The 18,978-nt window shown below is 34.7% G+C and overlaps 1 protein-coding gene across 4 annotated transcripts in view; it reads left to right on the forward strand.

The window, feature by feature from the left end:
* LOC115420484 (voltage-dependent calcium channel subunit alpha-2/delta-4-like) overlaps positions 1–18,695 on the forward strand; it is a 103,800-nt gene extending 85,105 nt beyond the window's left edge. For 2 of the 4 annotated variants that reach the window (XM_030135735.1, XM_030135734.1), the window contains 9 exons: positions 5,651–5,721; positions 8,089–8,164; positions 9,359–9,411; positions 9,504–9,559; positions 11,317–11,337; positions 11,459–11,576; positions 14,764–14,879; positions 15,938–16,020; positions 17,579–18,695. In XM_030135735.1, the coding sequence (XP_029991595.1) occupies positions 5,651–5,721; positions 8,089–8,164; positions 9,359–9,411; positions 9,504–9,559; positions 11,317–11,337; positions 11,459–11,576; positions 14,764–14,879; positions 15,938–16,020; positions 17,579–17,680 (696 nt within the window). In that variant the 3' untranslated portion in view covers positions 17,681–18,695. The remainder of the gene's footprint in view (positions 1–5,650; positions 5,722–8,088; positions 8,165–9,358; positions 9,412–9,503; positions 9,560–11,316; positions 11,338–11,458; positions 11,577–14,763; positions 14,880–15,937; positions 16,021–17,578) is intronic. The other 2 variants (XM_030135738.1, XM_030135737.1) reach the window with 1 other exon arrangement.
* The last annotated feature ends 283 nt before the right edge of the window (positions 18,696–18,978 follow it).

Below are 18,978 nucleotides of genomic sequence, written 5' to 3' on the forward strand. Positions count from 1 at the left end.
ACGCACCAGTCACAGACTTCCCGACACTCCTCTGACCAATTGAAACAAGGCATCAGCCAAGCAGGGACGACAAAATGGAGAAACTGTTGATAATTATTTTACAACACTGTTTGTATTAAGACCTTGAGAGGAAAGCTCCATAATGTGTGTGTTTTACAGTTAGATGAGTTGTTGTTAACTTACTTAATGAAAAGATAGAGCATATGTGAAGAGATTTACTTGTATTCATTGTTTTTGCTATTTCCAGCGAAATGAGCACCTTGTAAGATTTACTCATTTGCCAAATAATAGTAGAATTTACACTGATTTGTATGTAGGAAGTTTTGTGTGAAGGCCTTTACAGCAGCAACAATAGCTAATATATAGCATTTAATATTTCTGTGAGAACCAAACATTGAAAAATGTAGTAAGTAGTAACAAGTGGTGCCAGGCACAACAAACCCCACCCCTCGCACGTATTGTAGCTTATTTTGGCATCGATCCAGCTGATGTCATCATGTCCATGCATGTGCTGATGTCAGAATATCAATTGCCTCTATGTATGTGCCAAGTTTGAAGTAAATTGAAACAAAATTGATTTTTTTTTTTTTACATTTGAAATTTTGCCCATTATAAGTAAATGGGAGAAAAAAAGAATTTCAAAAATTCATACAAAATTTGAACTTTGACCTACTTTTCCCAAAATGTAACCACGTATATTCTGGGTCACTGGCAATCTATAAACTCAGTTTGGTATGAATTGAATCAAGAATTTTGCTGGTACAGACATTTAAAAATTTGCACATTATAAGTGAGTGGGAAAAAAATGTTTTTAAAAATTCATAAAAAATTTTAACTTTGACTTACTTTTCCCAAAATATAATCAGATCTATTCTGGGTCAGTTGTGGTCTGTAAACCCAATTCGGTATGAATTCAACCAATAGTTTTACTGCTAGAGTGTTAACAAACAAAGAAACAAACAAAGAAACCGAACCAAAAACAAAATCCCTTGCCTCCCCTTCAGGCAGCAGGATAATAAACGCTAAGACAATAAATTAATGTTTTCCCATCAGCAACAGTCTGTAATGTTCTACATAAAGACTGTTAGCATGGCTGCCAGAGGGAAACACCACATCACCTGCAAGTCTTTTAATTTCCTCTATATTACTGTAAATATTACTCCTCTACACCCGGGGCTCATGAAGTTAAGAGATTTGTTGGTAAATTAAAATTAGAAGTGTGTGTTTGGGAAATACAGAGCAACACTGAAGCAGTTTTTTTTTTTTTTTTGCTATAACGCAGAATAACTCCAAATGAAGAAGAATTTACTGTAGCTGCTCATTTTTCATTATTTGCATGTCTGCAGCGTTCCCAGTGGCCTTACTAAGCAGATATTATGATGAAGTGCTTCCTCAGTGTTTTGCTGAGCTCTGGACTTTGCAGGAAGTTTGTGGAAACACCCAGAATCCTCCCCTGTTTTAATGCCACTGTGGTGTGAAGGTGCCGCTTGTTGAGCCTCGGAGGGTCGGGTAAATATTTAATCAGCGCAGAAATCAAGTCAGTGCTGACTTAAAGAAATGGGTCAGAAAGAGGAAGGGAAATGTGCAGCGTGACCAAGCAAAACTCACAGCTTGTTATTGGTGATGCTGGCCGTGTGCAGAGGAAACGTCTGCTTGATCAATGGTCCTGCTGCGGAAGTCCACTGTTCATGCTCAGGCCGGCAAACAGGTTCGACTGATAACATGAACAAGAAAATCCTGAAATGAACGACTGGATGCAGCTCAGTGAGGTTAGAATGTCCCGCTGGACAGATGACAGGTTTGAGCCAAAAAAGTGCAGGCTTCATCTATCTTTAGTCATCATTTACAGAAGATCTCTGTAACCCACTTCCAGATGTTAAATGTATTAATGAAGACAGGAAAATAAAAGAAAACCACTCTATGCATAATGTATTTCCTCCCCTTTTTAACTGCATCCTTTATGTAGCTGACATTAGTGTCAGAAAACAACTGTTAGAGGAAACAGGATCACAGTTCTTACTCTACTACATTTATATGACAGCTCTAGTTAATTATTCTGTTGTCGTCTAAGCTGAAATTTTAATATAAACTGTGGATAATAAGTATCACCATCTACAACAGAATGAAGAGCATATTAAACATCTTTGTATATTAACATAGTTACTGTTGTTGTCATTGAGATATTGTTTATATGACAAAAAATAAAAGTTAAAACCTTGTGTGTGTGTGGGGGGGGGGATTACTGTAGTGTTTAGAACTGGTATAATTACTTCAGTTACTGTTTTAACAACCTAACACACCATTAAGTAAATGAAGTCTGGTTTTCTCAGCCGCTGCTACAAGAATCATTCCACATTTCTATTTGCAGTTTATACCAGTGCTGCTTTATAGCAATGTTTTGTGTCTATCCACTGTGATGGAGGCAGGGAGGGAACATAGAACAGGGTATTACAGAACAGGGTTTGTGTATAATTTCTATGTAAAAGACAGATAAACAGTCCATAAATCTATTTAATGATATTTTGAAATTTTACGTAGTGAAATATTTACGGAAATGTAAAAAAAAAAATATATATATATATATATATGTTGAAAAATGTCTTCAGTTGCTTGAAGTGTTTTTTGTCATTTTCCACAAAAAAAAGTAAATACATGTAGAGAATGGAAAAAAATGGAAATGTTTGAACACATTTTGATGTAGGAAACATTAACTCATGTAACTGATGAGCTGTTTGTTGTATCTTCCCAGATATCGGGATAAACCGTGGAAACATCCCTGGTACAACAGCTTGTGTTACTGTAATGTCTGCTCCTAATATCAAAAACATACAAATCAGAGAGTGAGAGAGAGAGATATATACAAAACCTGAAAAAAATAACATTTTATGTGCACATAGAGTAGAATAGAATAGAATAGAATAGAATAGAATAGAATAGAATAGAATAGAATAGAATAGAATAGAATGCCTTTATTGTCATTATACATATGCACAGTGAAATTAAAAGAGACAACTCTCTAGTGGTGTGTAGTGCAAAACAGTTTAAAAGAAAAAAAGTGTAAATCTATATACAGAATAAAAACAAGCATGTCAATCAACCAGGAAACGGTAGAGATAAATAAATATATTGCACTTTGACCCTGGCTGGACACTGAGGATATATGTTAAATGTATATCCTTATTCGAGGTATTGCCACTCTTTTGTCTTCAGTACCCATATTGCACTTGGGTAAAACGTGCTGCTAAATCTGGAGGTGTGGGCCTGGATGGATCTGTTAGTATTATAGCCTTACTCTCCACCACTGGAGGCCATTGGTAAACACCTGAAAACAGCTTTGAAACAGCCTGAAACACTTGTGGGTGTACTCATTAATGCCTTAGTAATTATCTAAAACAAGTCAGAAAGATTAATGAAAACCTGCCAGAAATGATCACCATCAGACTGCAACTATGAAAGCCTTAATAAACCACCTGAAACACCTCAGGGTGAACTTATTAAAGCCCAACAAATTACTTCAAGCATTTATGGAAAATATCCTAAACATGTCCAAAATAAGCATTTTGTGAACACATAATATATGATATAACCTGACCAGTCCACCTGAAAATACATCAGACACCTAAAGGAGTCTTTGTGAATCCCTGAGCAATTATCTGAAGCACTTTAGAACATTAACCCTTTCATGCATAGTGGTCACTACAGTAGGCAGCTATTCTACAGCTGTTCTCTTGTACATTCATGGATTTTATTGTTTCAGTTCCATATAAGCCGACACAGTGGACGCCTATGCATCATCCCATACACTGTAATTCATACCATTGCTGTAAGTTTGCTGTTCTTGATAAATCTGATCTGCAGTAACAGGTTTGAGTGTAAGTCAATTGCTTGTTATTGTTATTAGACTGTAATTAACCATTTTTTCTTAAACAAAATTTTTTTTTTTTTCATATTATCTCCATAAAGTGAGTAATAACTAATATTAGACTATATTAAAATGTGACAAAACATCAGATTAGCAGCATTAAAAAAAAATTATTTCATACTTTTCACTTTTTCATCAGTAAATACATGTTTCTTTGCTTCAAATATTAAATGCATGGTGTCCAGCTGAGTGGATATTTTTGCAACTCCATGAAAAATAGGTTCATCAAAAAAATTTCAGTCGCCTTTTTTTTTATGCCTAAAGAGGAATAAAAACACTCAGGAAAAATATATTGATTAGGGTCAAAAAACAGTATTCAAAATCTCTCTGATTGGACATTTCAGAAACAATTTGAACCACATATTTACTTTTAAATTCATTTTTGCTTTAGTTGGACCATAAGGGATTATCCAAAACAAGGAGCTACTTTATATTGAAATAAACGTTGGAATGGCAATCAATTAAAGTTCATTCTCTGATGGAACATTACTGTGTTTTGACACATTAAGGTTCTCATAATTCATGCATGAAAGGGTTAATAAAAGCCTCCGAACACCCTTTTCCTGGAGACTTTAGTTTCTTGTCATTGACGACGGTTGTCAACGCTGACCACAACTGACCGACCCCCAGTGTTGACCCCCCTGACATAATGATACAGTGCTTTTGCTCTAATTAGATGAAACTGTTTGCATATATTGGATTGACAGTACTAGCTGTACTTTCTTGGTGAAAGTGAACAGAAGTGTGTTCCGTCGCTCCCAGGCGGCTGCTGGCAGCTCTTGGACTCTGGCACCGCCGTCGCCTGTATTTTTGTTTATTCCAGCCCGTTCACCCTCTGTTGTCGCTGCTGTCAGGTAAACACAGGGTCAAGTTTTGGTGTAAGCAGCGTTCGACTGGTAACACTCAGCAACCTGCGAGCCCGCCGAGGCTGCTGGGAAAATCCCATCCAGATGGAGATGAAGTGTGGGCAGCTTGTAAACGTGAACAGAGCTGCTGAGACAAAACGCTCTGAATAATTCAGGGATGCTGCTGCTGCTGCTGAGGCCGAAGAGAACACACACACACACACACACACACACACACAAAGCTTTAAATCACCGTTAAGCATTTCACATCACCTCATTTCTTCCTGCTCTACCCGCCTGCTAATTCTACTCTGCAGCCAGACCTTTTGTTTTCATTTACATCCATCTGTTGTCTTTCTAATCTAACAGCTCTTACATAATGTATTTTCAGTCGGCAGCAGACTGGAGGAGACTCCAGCAGACAAATGTCCTGCAGACATTCAATGAATTGCATTGACGATAATTGAATTTATGACTTCCGGAGTGCACACAGCTCATTCTTTCTTTGCGTGCAGTTGTTTTAATATCGCAGAAGACACTTGCATCATTACATCAAAGTGTTTTCTTTCTGTGAGCTTCACGAATAATTAAGACAGACTTTATTGATCCCACAGAGGGCATTTAAAGTGTCACTTCAGCAGGAAAACACAAAAAACTAGTTTGTCTGGTTTTTTTTTTTTACTGAAGTAGTAAAAAAGGCATTTTCACTTAGAGGTGATAGAGGCTATTTTCTTAACATGTAAGTTATCACTGAAGCAAGTTTTTAGCACATTTTTCTTTATTTATTTCTTTCAACCAGTGCCTCATGATAACATCTGTCTGTTTATGTAGATGGAAGAAGACAAATCTAAACCAAGTGTGATTTTTCTGTTATCTTTTTCAGGTCGGTCGTTTCTTTGGTGAAGTGGACGGGTCCGTCATGGCGTCACTGATCAAGATGGGGATGTACAGGAAGTACGTCTGATGTTGTGTGTACTGTTCTCAGTAGGTGATGTGTGTTATACAAGTATATGTTAACGCAGTGTTTTTCAACCTTTGGGTCAGGACCCCACATGGGGTCGCCTGAAATTTCTAGTAATTGATTAAAAAAAACAAAAAAACTTACTAAAAAAAATCTATGGTGAGTTGAGGGAGACAATACAATACATAAAAGACATGACAAACTGAAGCTGAAACTGAAGTACTGTGGTACTGTTTATCTCTCAAATGTTCATTGTGGTCGGTTTCAAATGCTGCAGCTCTTTCATAATTCATAGTTTGAGTTCTTGTTTGTTCAGTATTAATTGTCAGCCTTGTAAATCCAAGCTGGACTGACTGTACATATCCTGACCAAGGAAACTAAAATTCTCACTTTGTGCAGTAATCTACACCTGGCTTTTCTGCCTCCGTCCATAATAATATACATTATATAGACTAAATGTCATCTAAAATTAATGTTTATTTGCAACATAGTATAGCAAACTATTACATGATCAAAAACTAATTAATTTTAGCAAAAAAAAAAAACAAGTCTCCATTTTGAATGTCTGGGGTCGCCAGAAATTTGTGATGTTATAATGGGGTCACGAGCCAAAAAAGGTTGGGAACCACTGTGTTAACGAATTGTGTACCAGTCAGGTAATGTGTGAAAACAAAGGGAAATGAGTGTCTAAAAAAGCCACAGACACATATTCAGTCCATAAAACAAAAAAGACAAAAAGAAAAGCTACATAACCGAATGAAAAGTAAAGTCAAAACAAGTCATGTGTTTAGAGGCTCTTGTAATAATCTTCTTCACACCCTCAGTTTTAGTTTTTGTTGCATGCCATTCCTCATCGTTCTGTTCAGTTTCCTGTTGTTTTTTTCCCGTTCTCATTGATGATCAAAATGTATAAAATGTTCGAAAACCAAATGAGTGTGACTCCACTCATGTAAAAACATCACACCTACTGTGTGGTTTAAAAGTATTTTTGTCTTTGGCACCCTCTGGTGGCCATCTGCAAAACGACACTGGAGATGCAAACAGCTTAACCCTTTCATGCATAGTGGTCACTACAGTGGACAGCTACACTCCAGCTTTTCTCTTATGTGTATTCATGGATTTTGTTGTTTTAGCTCAATATAAGCCAGCACAGTGGACACTTATGCATCATCCCAAACACTGCAATTCATACCGTTACTGTAACTTTGTTGTTCTAGAAAAACCTGATCTGCACTAACATGTTTGAGTGTAAATCAGTTACTAGATGTTATTTGACTTTAATTAACAGTTGTCTTCAACAAAAAGGTTTTTTTTTGCATATTATTCATTCATTCATTCATTTATTTGTTTTGAGCAATAATAAAAATTAAGCATTTTTTGTGTACAAGGAACTAATATCTGAGCAAATACATTAATAAATAAAGGTGATCAAGACAAAATAGCAATTGCCATGTACACCAGTAATAACAAAATAAACAAAATAAATTCAATATGTACTGCTCCATGAAGTGAGTAATAAAGTATGATAAAATGTGAGAAAAAATCTGATTAGCTGCATTATAAATGTTTTTATCTCGTAGTTTTCACACAGTATATCACTTTCTGATATTGCATTTTAATACATGTTTCTTTGCTTCAGAAATTAAACACATCTTGAACATATTTGTAACACCATAAAAAATAGGTTCATTAAAAAAAATTTTAATCACATTTTTTTCATGCCTAAATAGCAATAAAAACACTCAGGAAAAAGAATCTTGACTAAGGTTCTCATAATTCATGCATCAAAGACCCAGTGCTACTTTTATGGCAGTTCCCAAATGAATTTTTTCTCTTTACTTAACCTTTCTTAAATGATTTATCACCATTTATTATAATATCATCCTCTGTATTTTGCATTTTTTTTTACAGTAAATCATGTATCTTATATTTTAATTTCAATCATTCAATCTGATGACCATGAAAAGATGACAAACTGTATTTTACATCAATTATTTACACAGATTGATAAGATTAGTGGTTCAAAAGGTATTAATTATTTTATACTAGTAGATGTTGTTGGTCACCAGTGGATGTTTGGGTCTTTATGGGTTAAACAAAGTGTAAGAAAATATTGAACCAGAAGGTGACAGACATTTCCACTACACACAGCCGTCATGTCAGCTATGAATTAGAGTTATTCGGACTTTTTCCAATATATTTACAGTTATTTATGTGGAGAAGAAAAAGGAAATTATCAAGAAATGTGGGTTAAAGAAATAGTTATCAGACAGATTTTTAGTCATTTGCAGGATGAACTCTGCTCTGTTCTCTGCTTAGATGTTGTTTGTTTGTTTATCTCTGTATTTGTTTGCTTGCAGGGTGTCATTGTATGATTACCAGGCGATGTGTAAGAACAGTCACCATCACGCCAGCAGTGCCCGGCCTCTGCTCAGTGTGAGTCTTACCACTGCTGATTTCAGGCTATAAATGACATGATGAGTTTTGGATTTTTGTAAGAACATTAATATTTCACTGACAATAAAGAGCCTGTAGCGCAATAGCTTATTTTGCTTTTCAACATTTAAGCTATTTTGTCATATAAGATAACGGCTAAAATTTGTTTAGAGGTCTTATTTATGTCTTTGTGCATAAGAAATCAATATAAGTGAATCCCCAAAGGAACTTTGTGTTGGTAAATGCAAGTTCTGCAAATTTACAGGATTTCAGTTCTGTTGCAACATGTTGATGGTCATATGAACTATGTTTTCAGGTCAAAAATGTCCAATTTCATCACAATTAATGCTATATTTTCATGTCACAAATGGCCAAGTTATATTTTAACTGAATTTACCTGAAAAATAAATATTCTATTCTTTTAGATTCCCCAATTTTTCTTACAAGATTCTATCCTACATATCACGTTTTATTTTTACAGGTTGCAATATGGAGTATGGTGCTGATCCATCCTGCTTATGTTACGCAAATACATACATTAAGAATGTCACACTTCACTTTTTAAATCAACAGTTTTCTAATAATAAGCATTTTTATAAAGAAATAACAGTTCTATATTGTTATTTACTCTTTAGTATGATGATAAACTATACAATAAATAATTCTGATCCTAGTTTTTGCACAGGGATCATTAGTGGAAACAGTGACATGGCTGCCGAGCATCAGTATGATGGGATCTGTAACAACCATGTCACATCCGTCCACTGCCACATTTTGTGTTTTTGTGTCAGCTGTTATTGTTTTAGATCCACAATACTAACATTTATGAGTAAGAGGAGAATTAGCAATAGTAAGTATATAAGTTTATTACTAATAAAGTACTGGTACTGACCAGAGCATCATGGGTAATGTCACGTCCGTCCTCCAGCAAAAGTTTTCACATACACGTGCTATTCAAAATCCAACATTTATGAAAATAGAGCTTCCACTGTCAAATAATATCAGTAGTCTGTGCACAAATGTATTAGCATTATTTCAACACAGTTCTATGCATTTCTTACAACTTTTTTTTTTCTTTTTTTTTTTTTTTGACAAAAATGGCCACTCATTTGACCCCCTAAGTACATTTTAGCCGATAAGTTAAAAACTGAAATCTGCTGTCGATATTAACCCGCTTTTTTCCTTCTCCTGCAGCCGTTTTATGGCATCGTGGCTTTAATGCGATGGTTTTTCTCCAACGCGCTGATGTGAGTGTGAACCTGCTGACATGTGTGATGTTTTAGTTTGCAGGGTTGTGTCATAGGTTTTGGTGTCATGTTATATCTGTGTCTGTTGTCAGGTTTTTACTGGACTTCAACCTCTGCGGCCTCTGGCACTCGGATTATTTTGTGGACGGTAAGATTTAGTGACGCCTCAGCTGAAAAAGATCAATTTCTAAAAATAAGAGAAACTATAAACACTTAAAAATCTACAAGTAGTATTATAGTACACTGAAATAAAAGGGTTGTGAAGACGTAAAGAACCACAGCAAAATGAACAGTCTGTTCTAATTAATAAGTGTTTAACTGTAGTGACACATTTTGTTATACAGGAGGTATATTTAACCTACTTTCTGTGCATCTCAGTGGCCTAATTTAGAATAAAACACATCATTAGTCATGTGTTGAGTATATATTTGCCATAGTGAAATAAAAAGCACAATACTTGCTTCATAATTGTGCTAAGTTAGCAGAAAATGGAAGCACTCAAGCACAAATTAGATTGTGTTTATTTTCTTTCCACCTCTGGTCTTTGTTCATGTTTCCTCTTTTTTGTTATCAGTCTGTCTTTAGACATGTTAACACTTCCATCAGAATAAATCCCAGAATTAATTTATATGAGAAAGAAAGACATGCAGTCACTTAAATGTAGAATAAAATTAAAATAAGTACATAAATGAAAAAAATAAATAAATAAATAAATTCTTGTCACTTTGAACATTAAAAACTAATAGATTGATTAAAAAAAAGGCCTTGGAGAGTTATTTATTTTAAATGTATCTATCAAACAAATAAAGGCATATTTAAATAAGGTCTTATACTTAAATGTTAGTCATTAAATGTTTGTATCGTATTTTATTTGACAGTTAAATGTTAAAGGAGTGGATATGAAAACAGAAGAGCCTTTAACCCTCTCAGTGCAGTTATAAACACTTACTGTAATTAAACATATCATCAGGAAATACTGTTACACTCCTGATAAAACACGGTACATTCACACAGTTATCATGAAAACTAAGATTAAATTCCCTGAAAACAGCTTTAAAAGCCTTAGATCAGGGGTGTCAAACTCAATTTAGTTCAGGGGCCACATTCACCGCAACATAATCTCCAGTGGGCCGGACCAGTAAAATAATAACAGTGGAAAATGTAAAATTACATTATGATAATGTTTACATCTACAAGGTTTCCTTAAAAATCTGAATAACATGAACAACTTGACATGTCTTAAGAAAAACAAGTGCAATTTTAACAATATTCTGCCTCAGTTTATCAGTTTATCATTTACATGTGCATTACAACTTACATTACAATTACAAATACACAAAACATATAGTACCAGTTATAATATTGGTAAAATTGCATTTATTTCTCTTCAGGTTGCTCATATTTGTTCAGGTTATTCCCATTTTTTTTGTAAAAGGATAGTTTGTTAATGTAAACATTTTCATGTAATTTTTCTTTTTTTTTTTAAAACAAGGATAAAATCTGCAGTCGTCATTATTTATAAGTTATTATGATACTATTTTACTGATCTGACCCAGTTGCAATCTAACTGGTTTGTATGTGGAAACTGAATTAAAATGATTTTTACACCATTGATTGTTAACATCTTCAGTGTAATTTTTACATTTCACTAATTCATCTTATTGGATCGGACCCTTTGGCGGGCCGGATTTGGTCCCGGGGCCACATGTTTGACACCTGTGCTTTAGATTATACTCTGTCATGAAGGAACTGTCAAAGCAGCTGTGTTTTAATTTCATCCATCATTCATGCCATCACTTCTTTATGTTTCATTTACCTCTGATGACACCTTCATCATCCTCCTCCTCATCCTCATCCTCCTGTGGTGTGTCCTGTGTGTCCTCACTGTGCTTCATCTCCATTCAGCCAAGGCTGGCTATCACACCAGTGAGTACAACATGTGTATGTAGGTGATAGAAAAGAAATGAGACGGACACATAAACAAAGATGATGGACACTTTTATGAGGAGCAGCTGAATGACTCATAGTGTGTGTGTTTGTGTTTCAGGTCATAAACAGAAGAAGGTGGAGGCGTACCTGCCCTGCGATACGGCGTATCCCGGCTTCATGTACGACTCGTCTGTGAGGGAAGCAAACAGCCTCATCAAGTGTGGACGCTGTCAAAAGTACGACACACACCCAAACCTCCACCCACTGCACATGGCTTGGTGTTGGTTTTTTTATATATACTCAAAAATTTTAACTCATTTAACCCAAACATCCACCACCGATCAAAATTACACTGGTCTACAAGGAAAATGCTTCCAGAATAAAAGTAATGAAATTTTACCACATGAGAGTCACTGATAAAGAAAAATCAAGTCAAAAATGCTGGTTGGCTGAACTTTCCAAGATACAGCCTTGGGTCAAAATGTGAAACTCAAGAATTAACGAGAGAATGGGTTTGACTCAAAAGGAATATTTGTCTCAGAGCTACAAGATCTACTTCAAAACACTGTCTGCACATTAGAATACATTCACTTTACAGGTTCTATTTAGTGGAAGATTTATAAAACTATTATATAAATGTACATAAACCAATATATATGTGTAATAACACTTAATCATATACCTTGAAAACATCAGCAAACCGGCACTTTTGTCATTTGTTTTCCAATTAATCTTATTAAAATATGTAACATTTAGCACATTTAATCTCTGAAGCAAATCATTTCTAAAAAATTGTAGACCAGTGTTATCTACTGATGTAAAATGTTTAATACCTGTTGATCCTCTAATCCAGAGGTGTCAAACTCATTTTAGCTCAGGGGCCACATTCACCCCAATAAGATCTCAAGTGGGCCGGGACAGTAAAATAATAACAGTGACAAAAGTAAAATTAAATTATGTCAATGTTTACATCTGTAAAGTTTCTTTAAAAATCTGAATAACGTGGACAACTTGAAACGTCTTAAGAAAAACAGGTGCAATTTTAACAATAGTCTGCCTCAGTTTATCAGTTTATCATTTACACATGTGCATTTCAACTTACTTTACAATCACAAAAACACAAAATATTTACTAACAGGCAGAATATTGGTAAAATTGCACTTAAATCTCTAAAGACATTTCGGATTGTTCATATTTCTTCAGGTTATTCACATTTTTTGAAAAAGGAAAGTTTGTCAGTGTAAACATTTTCATGTCATTTTACTTTTTTTTTACACTAAAACAACAAGAAAATGTGTGGTTGTCATTATTTATAGGTTACTACCATAGTATTTTACTGGACTGACCCACTTGAGATTACATTTCTCTGTATGTGGAGCCTGAATTAAAATGATTTTGACACCACTGATTGTTAATATCTTCAGTGTAATTTTTGCATTTCACAAATCATCCCGCGGGCCGGATCGGACCCTTTGGCAAGCTGAATTTGGCCCCCGAGCCGGATATTTGACACCTGTGCTCTAATCCTATCAATACATGTAAATAATCTGAGTTTAAAGTTATACTTCACTAAAATATTCACATTTTATGTTACTTTATCTCTCACAGTATTTCTGAGGCCAATACTGTACTTTTTACTTCATTATCTTTGTCTGACAGCTTTTACTCAACAGATAACAGATAATAAATATAGTCAAGACTCATATTTCAGATGTATTTCACCCATAAAGACCCAAACATCCACCATCAAACAACACCATCTACTGATCTAAACTGTTTAATACCTGTTGATCCACTAATCCTACCAATCCATGTAAATAATTGGTATAAAATACAGTTTGTCATCTTTTCATGGTCATCAGATATGACCCATTTGGATGTTCAGAAGCTCCGTTGTGAACGTGGAAACACTGTCATCTTCTACAACATTGATTTACCAGTAAAACCCATAAAGCTGGATCAATGACAGTGGATGGAGACACTTGTCAATGATATATTTTACTGAAAAAGACACTTTTTTTTTCCAGTTTTCTGTTTTTGATACAATAACCTTTAACTTTGATCTGAGCTTTTATGCACATCTGTAAGATGAGTGTATTAAATATGGGAAAAAACCTGATTTTACTGGAAAAATGCAAAATATGGAGGAATATTTTTGTATTAAATGGTGTTAAATCACTTAGGAAATGTTAAATATAGAGAAAAAAATAATAATTTGGGAACTGCCACAAAAGTAGCACTGGGTCTGTATTTGTTAAAAACACACCATGTGTATTCTGCAGGTAAACACAATCCAAGACCAAATGCACTCAAATGACAAATTAGCTTCAAAATCTTTAAAATGACAAACTTTTGGATCCATTCATCTTCAGTTTCGGGCTTAATTCACAATAAAGTTTGATGTAAAGTCAATGTTTGAGTGACAATCCTTGAGTAGCGTCTGGTTTGTTTAACTCAAGGGTGTCAAACTCATTTTAGTTCAGGGGCCACATTCAGCCCAATTTGATCTCCAGTGGGCTGGACCAGTAAAATAATAACAGTGAAAAAAGTAAAGTTATATTATGATCAGGTTTACATCTACAAAGTTTCCTTAAAAATCTGAATAACACGAACAACTTGAATTGTCTTAAGAAAAACAAGTGTAATTTTAACAATATTCTGCCTCGGTTTATCAGTTTATCATTTACACATCTGCATTACAATCACACAAAACATTTAGTAACAGGCAGATTATTGGTAAAATTGCATTTATTTTTCTTAAGACATTTCGGTTTGTGCATATTTGTTCAGGTTATTCACATTTTTTTGTAAAAGTATAGTTTGGTAATGTCAACATTTTCATGTAATTTTACTTTTTTACACCAAAAAAACAAAGAAAATATGGGGTTGTTGTTATTTATAGATTATTATGATAATATTTTACTGGTTCTGACCCACTTGAAATCTAATTAGACTGTATGTGTCTGTATGTGGAACCTGAATTAAAATGATTTTGACTCCATTGATTGTTAATATCTTCAATATAATTTTTGCATTTCACAAATTCATCCCAGGGGCTGGATTTGGACCCTTTGGTGGGCCGGATTTGGCACCTGTGGTTTAACTCTATCATTATAAAATTGAGTGGGATCATTACTCCCAAACAAATAATGTGTCTAAGTGGGTTATTTAGAGTTAGGTACATATATTATAGATGACTGTTTACTTAAACTTTAACACCTCAACATTGACTCTTCCAAATTTAACATGTTAAAGTCTGTGTATTTTCAGTGAAACCAAAGGCATGTGGTCTACATTGTGTATTTCATGCAGAGAATCAAAGTCAACCTCCAGCCTGTGACATTAGGAATGGGCTGTATAACATTTATTCTGTTTAAATGTGTATTTTTGTAACTCCTCACTGTTTGTCGTCTGTTGTTTCAGGATGTTTGTGGTGCAGCAGGTTCCTGACACCAACATGGTTCTGGTTGTGACCCAGGCAGACTGTGACTGCTCCCGTCAGTACGGACCCATCATGCTGGAACCCAAAGAGATTAAATATATCCTTCACCTACTGATGATACAATAACTCTCACATGGTTTTATTTATGTAGAAAACAAAAAACCAAACTGCGTATAGAAAGCATGAGTGTAGTCACATTTTATTTAGGTAATGCACTGCAAAAATGAAAATCTTACCAAGTGGATTTTTCTCATTTCTAGTCAAAATATCTCATCACACTTAAAATAAGACATAATCACCTAAAGAGTAACTTTTCAGTGAGATAGAAGAACTGATTTTTTGATAACACTGGTCAACAACAAATTTATTGTTTAAGTTTTTTGAGCTGATTTAGGATAATTTTGGTGTGCTGAATCCAAAAATTACATTAATTTTGCTCAATCAGGTCAACTTTCTGAACTATACTACATATTGGCTTTTTAACATTTTTGCTTACATTTATGGGCATTTTCACATCATATGATACAAAATTCTTTCATATTTCTTGCAATAAACGAGTTCTGAAGATTTTACTTTTGCCAATTTATGATTAATGTTTTTTTTAATATTACAGGTGAATGAAATGGCTTCGCCTAGAAGATCTAAGCCTGACGTATTCTGCTACATCTGCGGTGAATACACCATTATTACCTAACAGGAATCCTGTTAGAAAAGGATTTTTTTTCTCTTAAAACCTATTTTGGGTGAGAACTATATAAAAAATCAACTGATAAAGTCACAAAAATGTAATCAATTTTGTGAGAAGATCAAATTTTTCAAAATCAAATAAGCAAAAAACCCTGACCTGATTGAGAAAAACAGATGTCATTTTTGGATTTAGCGGTGCAAAATGGTCCTAATTCAGTTGAAAAAAACCTAGACAACTTGCAAAAAACATTTTTTTGTAACCCAGTGTTATCAAAAAATCAGTTCTTCTATCTCACTGAAAAGTGACTCTTTAGGTGATTATGTCTTATTTTAAGTGTGGTGAGATATTTTCACTAGAAATGACAAAAACACACTTGGTAAGATTTAGATTTTTGCAGTGTACTTTGTCCAGGTCAGTCATTTGTTTTTCAGTACCTGGATGCTCTGTTTTCCTTAACACCAGTGAACATAACGCCACTGTGAAATGCAACAGGATGAAATCACAGAAGGTGCGACGGCGTCCGGAGTCCTGCCACGCCTACCATCCAAAGGTCAGTACATACATCTAACTCTGCTGCAGGGATGTAACGATTACACTGGTCTACAATTTTTTAGAAATGATTTGCTTCAGACATTAAATGTGCTAAATGTTACGTATTTTAATAAGATTATTTGGAAAATAAATGACAAAAGTGTCAGTTTGCTGATGTTTTCAAGGTATATGATTAAGTGTTATTACACATATATATTGGTTTATGTACATTTATATAATAGTTTTATAAATCTTCCACTAAATAGAACCTGTAAAGTGAATGTATTCTAATGTGCAGACAGTGTTTTGAAGTAGATCTTGTAGCTCTGAGACAAATATTCCTTTTGAGTCAAACCCATTCTCTCGTTAATTCTTGAATTTCACATTTTGACCCAAGGCTGTATCTTGGAAAGTTCAGCCAACCAGCATTTTTGACTTGATTTTTCTTTATCAGTGACTCTCATGTGGTAAAATTTCATTACTTTTATTCTGGAAGCATTTTCCTTGTAGACCAGTGTTACCGGTATAACGATAAACTGTGGTAAAATTGCAGAAGGTTAGTATTACTGTTTAAATTCTAATTATCATGATAACCATGTTTGATTACCTAATCATTCATTGTTTATTGCATAGATGTCGTGTCCAAAGCATGCCTGCTGAAAAATTCCATATATTGACAGAAACAATAAAATTAGACCCACATATTTTGAATATGGTGTACGGACACTACTTGTGTACGGACTCTACAAGATTGGAATGGAAATCTGGCTTACCACATGGTCGCATCTGTTAGATCTGTAACTAAGTCTTCCTGGTACAGGAGGAAATAAACATTTGTGAACAAGTTATAACAATATATCTATAAGGCATATACGCCATATTACTGATGGAAGTATTTTGGTGTACGGACACTACATGAATTTTGGTGAACAACGCACCATTGAAAACATGCGGTTTGACGTAAACATTCATTTGCCACATTGTTCCCAAATTTTCTGCAGCCAGGGGCCAGACCAAAATCTGTCTAGTTGTGCATATTTAGTCATAATAATACTGAAATAACAGGTTCCCATTCTATTATTACAATTGAAGGGCTGTAAAAGAAGGGTTTTCAGAACCAAAATGTTGATTGTCTTAATACTGAAAATAAGAACTGATCATGAAACAGCTGTTCAACAAAAAGGATCGATAAATGAAAAACAATGTGATGTGTGTATTTTGTAATAAAAAAGACACAGGAGTTGAGTAGTAATTATTTACTGTGTTACAAAACATTATGTACAGTAATTTTGCTCTCTTATAACAATAAAATTGTGCACGTTTTCACGCTCATTGGGTCGCCATTTTATCAGTTTTTATCCGATTTTCTTCAAATTTGGAGGATTGCAAGATCTAGTAATAAGACGGCCAAAGAAACATTTTGGGAATGGTTTAGGGGGGATCTTTTTGCAATACTGATTAATAACTGATGCAAATATACTTGTACACCTTGATTGTGATCAGGCCGTTAAATGATGCGGTTTAAATAGTGTCAGTTCATGTTTTTGTTTAATGCTGATGTTAAACGTCTCTGACAGGAAAATGCTAAGGACTGTGGAGGAGCGTCGTCCATTTCTCCGTCTTTCACACTCTTTTCTGCCTCGCTGTTCGTCGTCCTGGTTCTCCACCGTTGGACTTAAACCAGGAACGTCCAAAGAACCCGGATCTTCTGAGTGACCCAGGAGCAGAGACTGAAAGGATGTTTTTGGATTGTTTATGTTATTCCTTTGGAGAGACAACAGGACTACTCTGACTGTCTCTCCTGCTCCAGAATTCAAGGGCTATTTGACTTCTTCAGGAAACTGAACGTGGGGGGGGTGTCTCCACTGATGGAGGAACTGAAGGACACATGGCGCCCCCTGCAGGACAGGTGATACCAGTGCAGCTTGGGGAGAAACGTTGCCATTACACTTTAACAAGAATGTAGCATCTTTGTAGCTTTTTGATACAGAAACATTGTATAAAAGTAGAGTTTTACATTCACACGATCGACTAAAACTATTAACAACATAGGACGGTGACGTTTAAGGGACGTTATCGAACAGGAGAGTGGGTTTTCTGATGTTCAGACCACAGATAGTCCAACATGAAATCACAGCGACATTAGGATTATTTTCATTGACGATAAAAATGTTAATAGCTTTTTTTTTATTATTATTATTATTTATAATAAAGTTAATTTGATTTTTGCAGCTCTTAACATGTCAAAGTATTATTCTGATTATATTTTACATGGATCAGTTCAGTACATAACAGGTGCACGTCACAGTATTTATTTGTGCAGGGTTTTAGCATCTGATAAGTTAAAAAAAAAAAAAACTCAATCTGCTTTTTATTTAATTTGAATTTTTGGAAATTATGACAACACTGGAATATCTGTCAGAATGTTGCAGAAGAATGAGATGGAAAAATTACGCACATGAAGCACTGAAACATGTCGGGCTTTGACTAGACAGGAATATTTATGTCAGTTCGAGCCAAAAAAAACGATCAGTATTTGACGGCAGCAGCGATAGTAGTCGATACAACTGAAACAAAAGTGCCATGAGTCTGAATCTGAACACCAAGAAAGTCTGATGGTGATTTATTATGTGTGAAAACTGTCCTGAATACAGAGCAAAATCATCGATAAATAAATAAAAATGTTCACTCCTATTTGTTGCTGAATTTATTTCTCAGTTTATTTTTGCATTTTAACACTTAGTAGAGGTAGAGATTTTCTGCCAGCAGCTCAGATTCACACCAAAAAACAACATTTCTGATTTAACCGAAAGACTTATTACAGTTTGTAATGAGTTTTATCGTGTTAAATGCACATTACACATCTGTTAAATCTCTACTCTGTGAGGTTAAAAAGAATCACACCACTTGTCAAAGCTCAGATAATGAACAGTACATTAGATTTGGGAAATAAAAGTTTTCTGAATACACACAAGGT

Source organism: Sphaeramia orbicularis, chromosome 6, assembly GCF_902148855.1.
Source record: "Sphaeramia orbicularis chromosome 6, fSphaOr1.1, whole genome shotgun sequence".
In the NCBI taxonomy this organism is placed as follows: Eukaryota; Metazoa; Chordata; class Actinopteri; order Kurtiformes; family Apogonidae; genus Sphaeramia; species Sphaeramia orbicularis.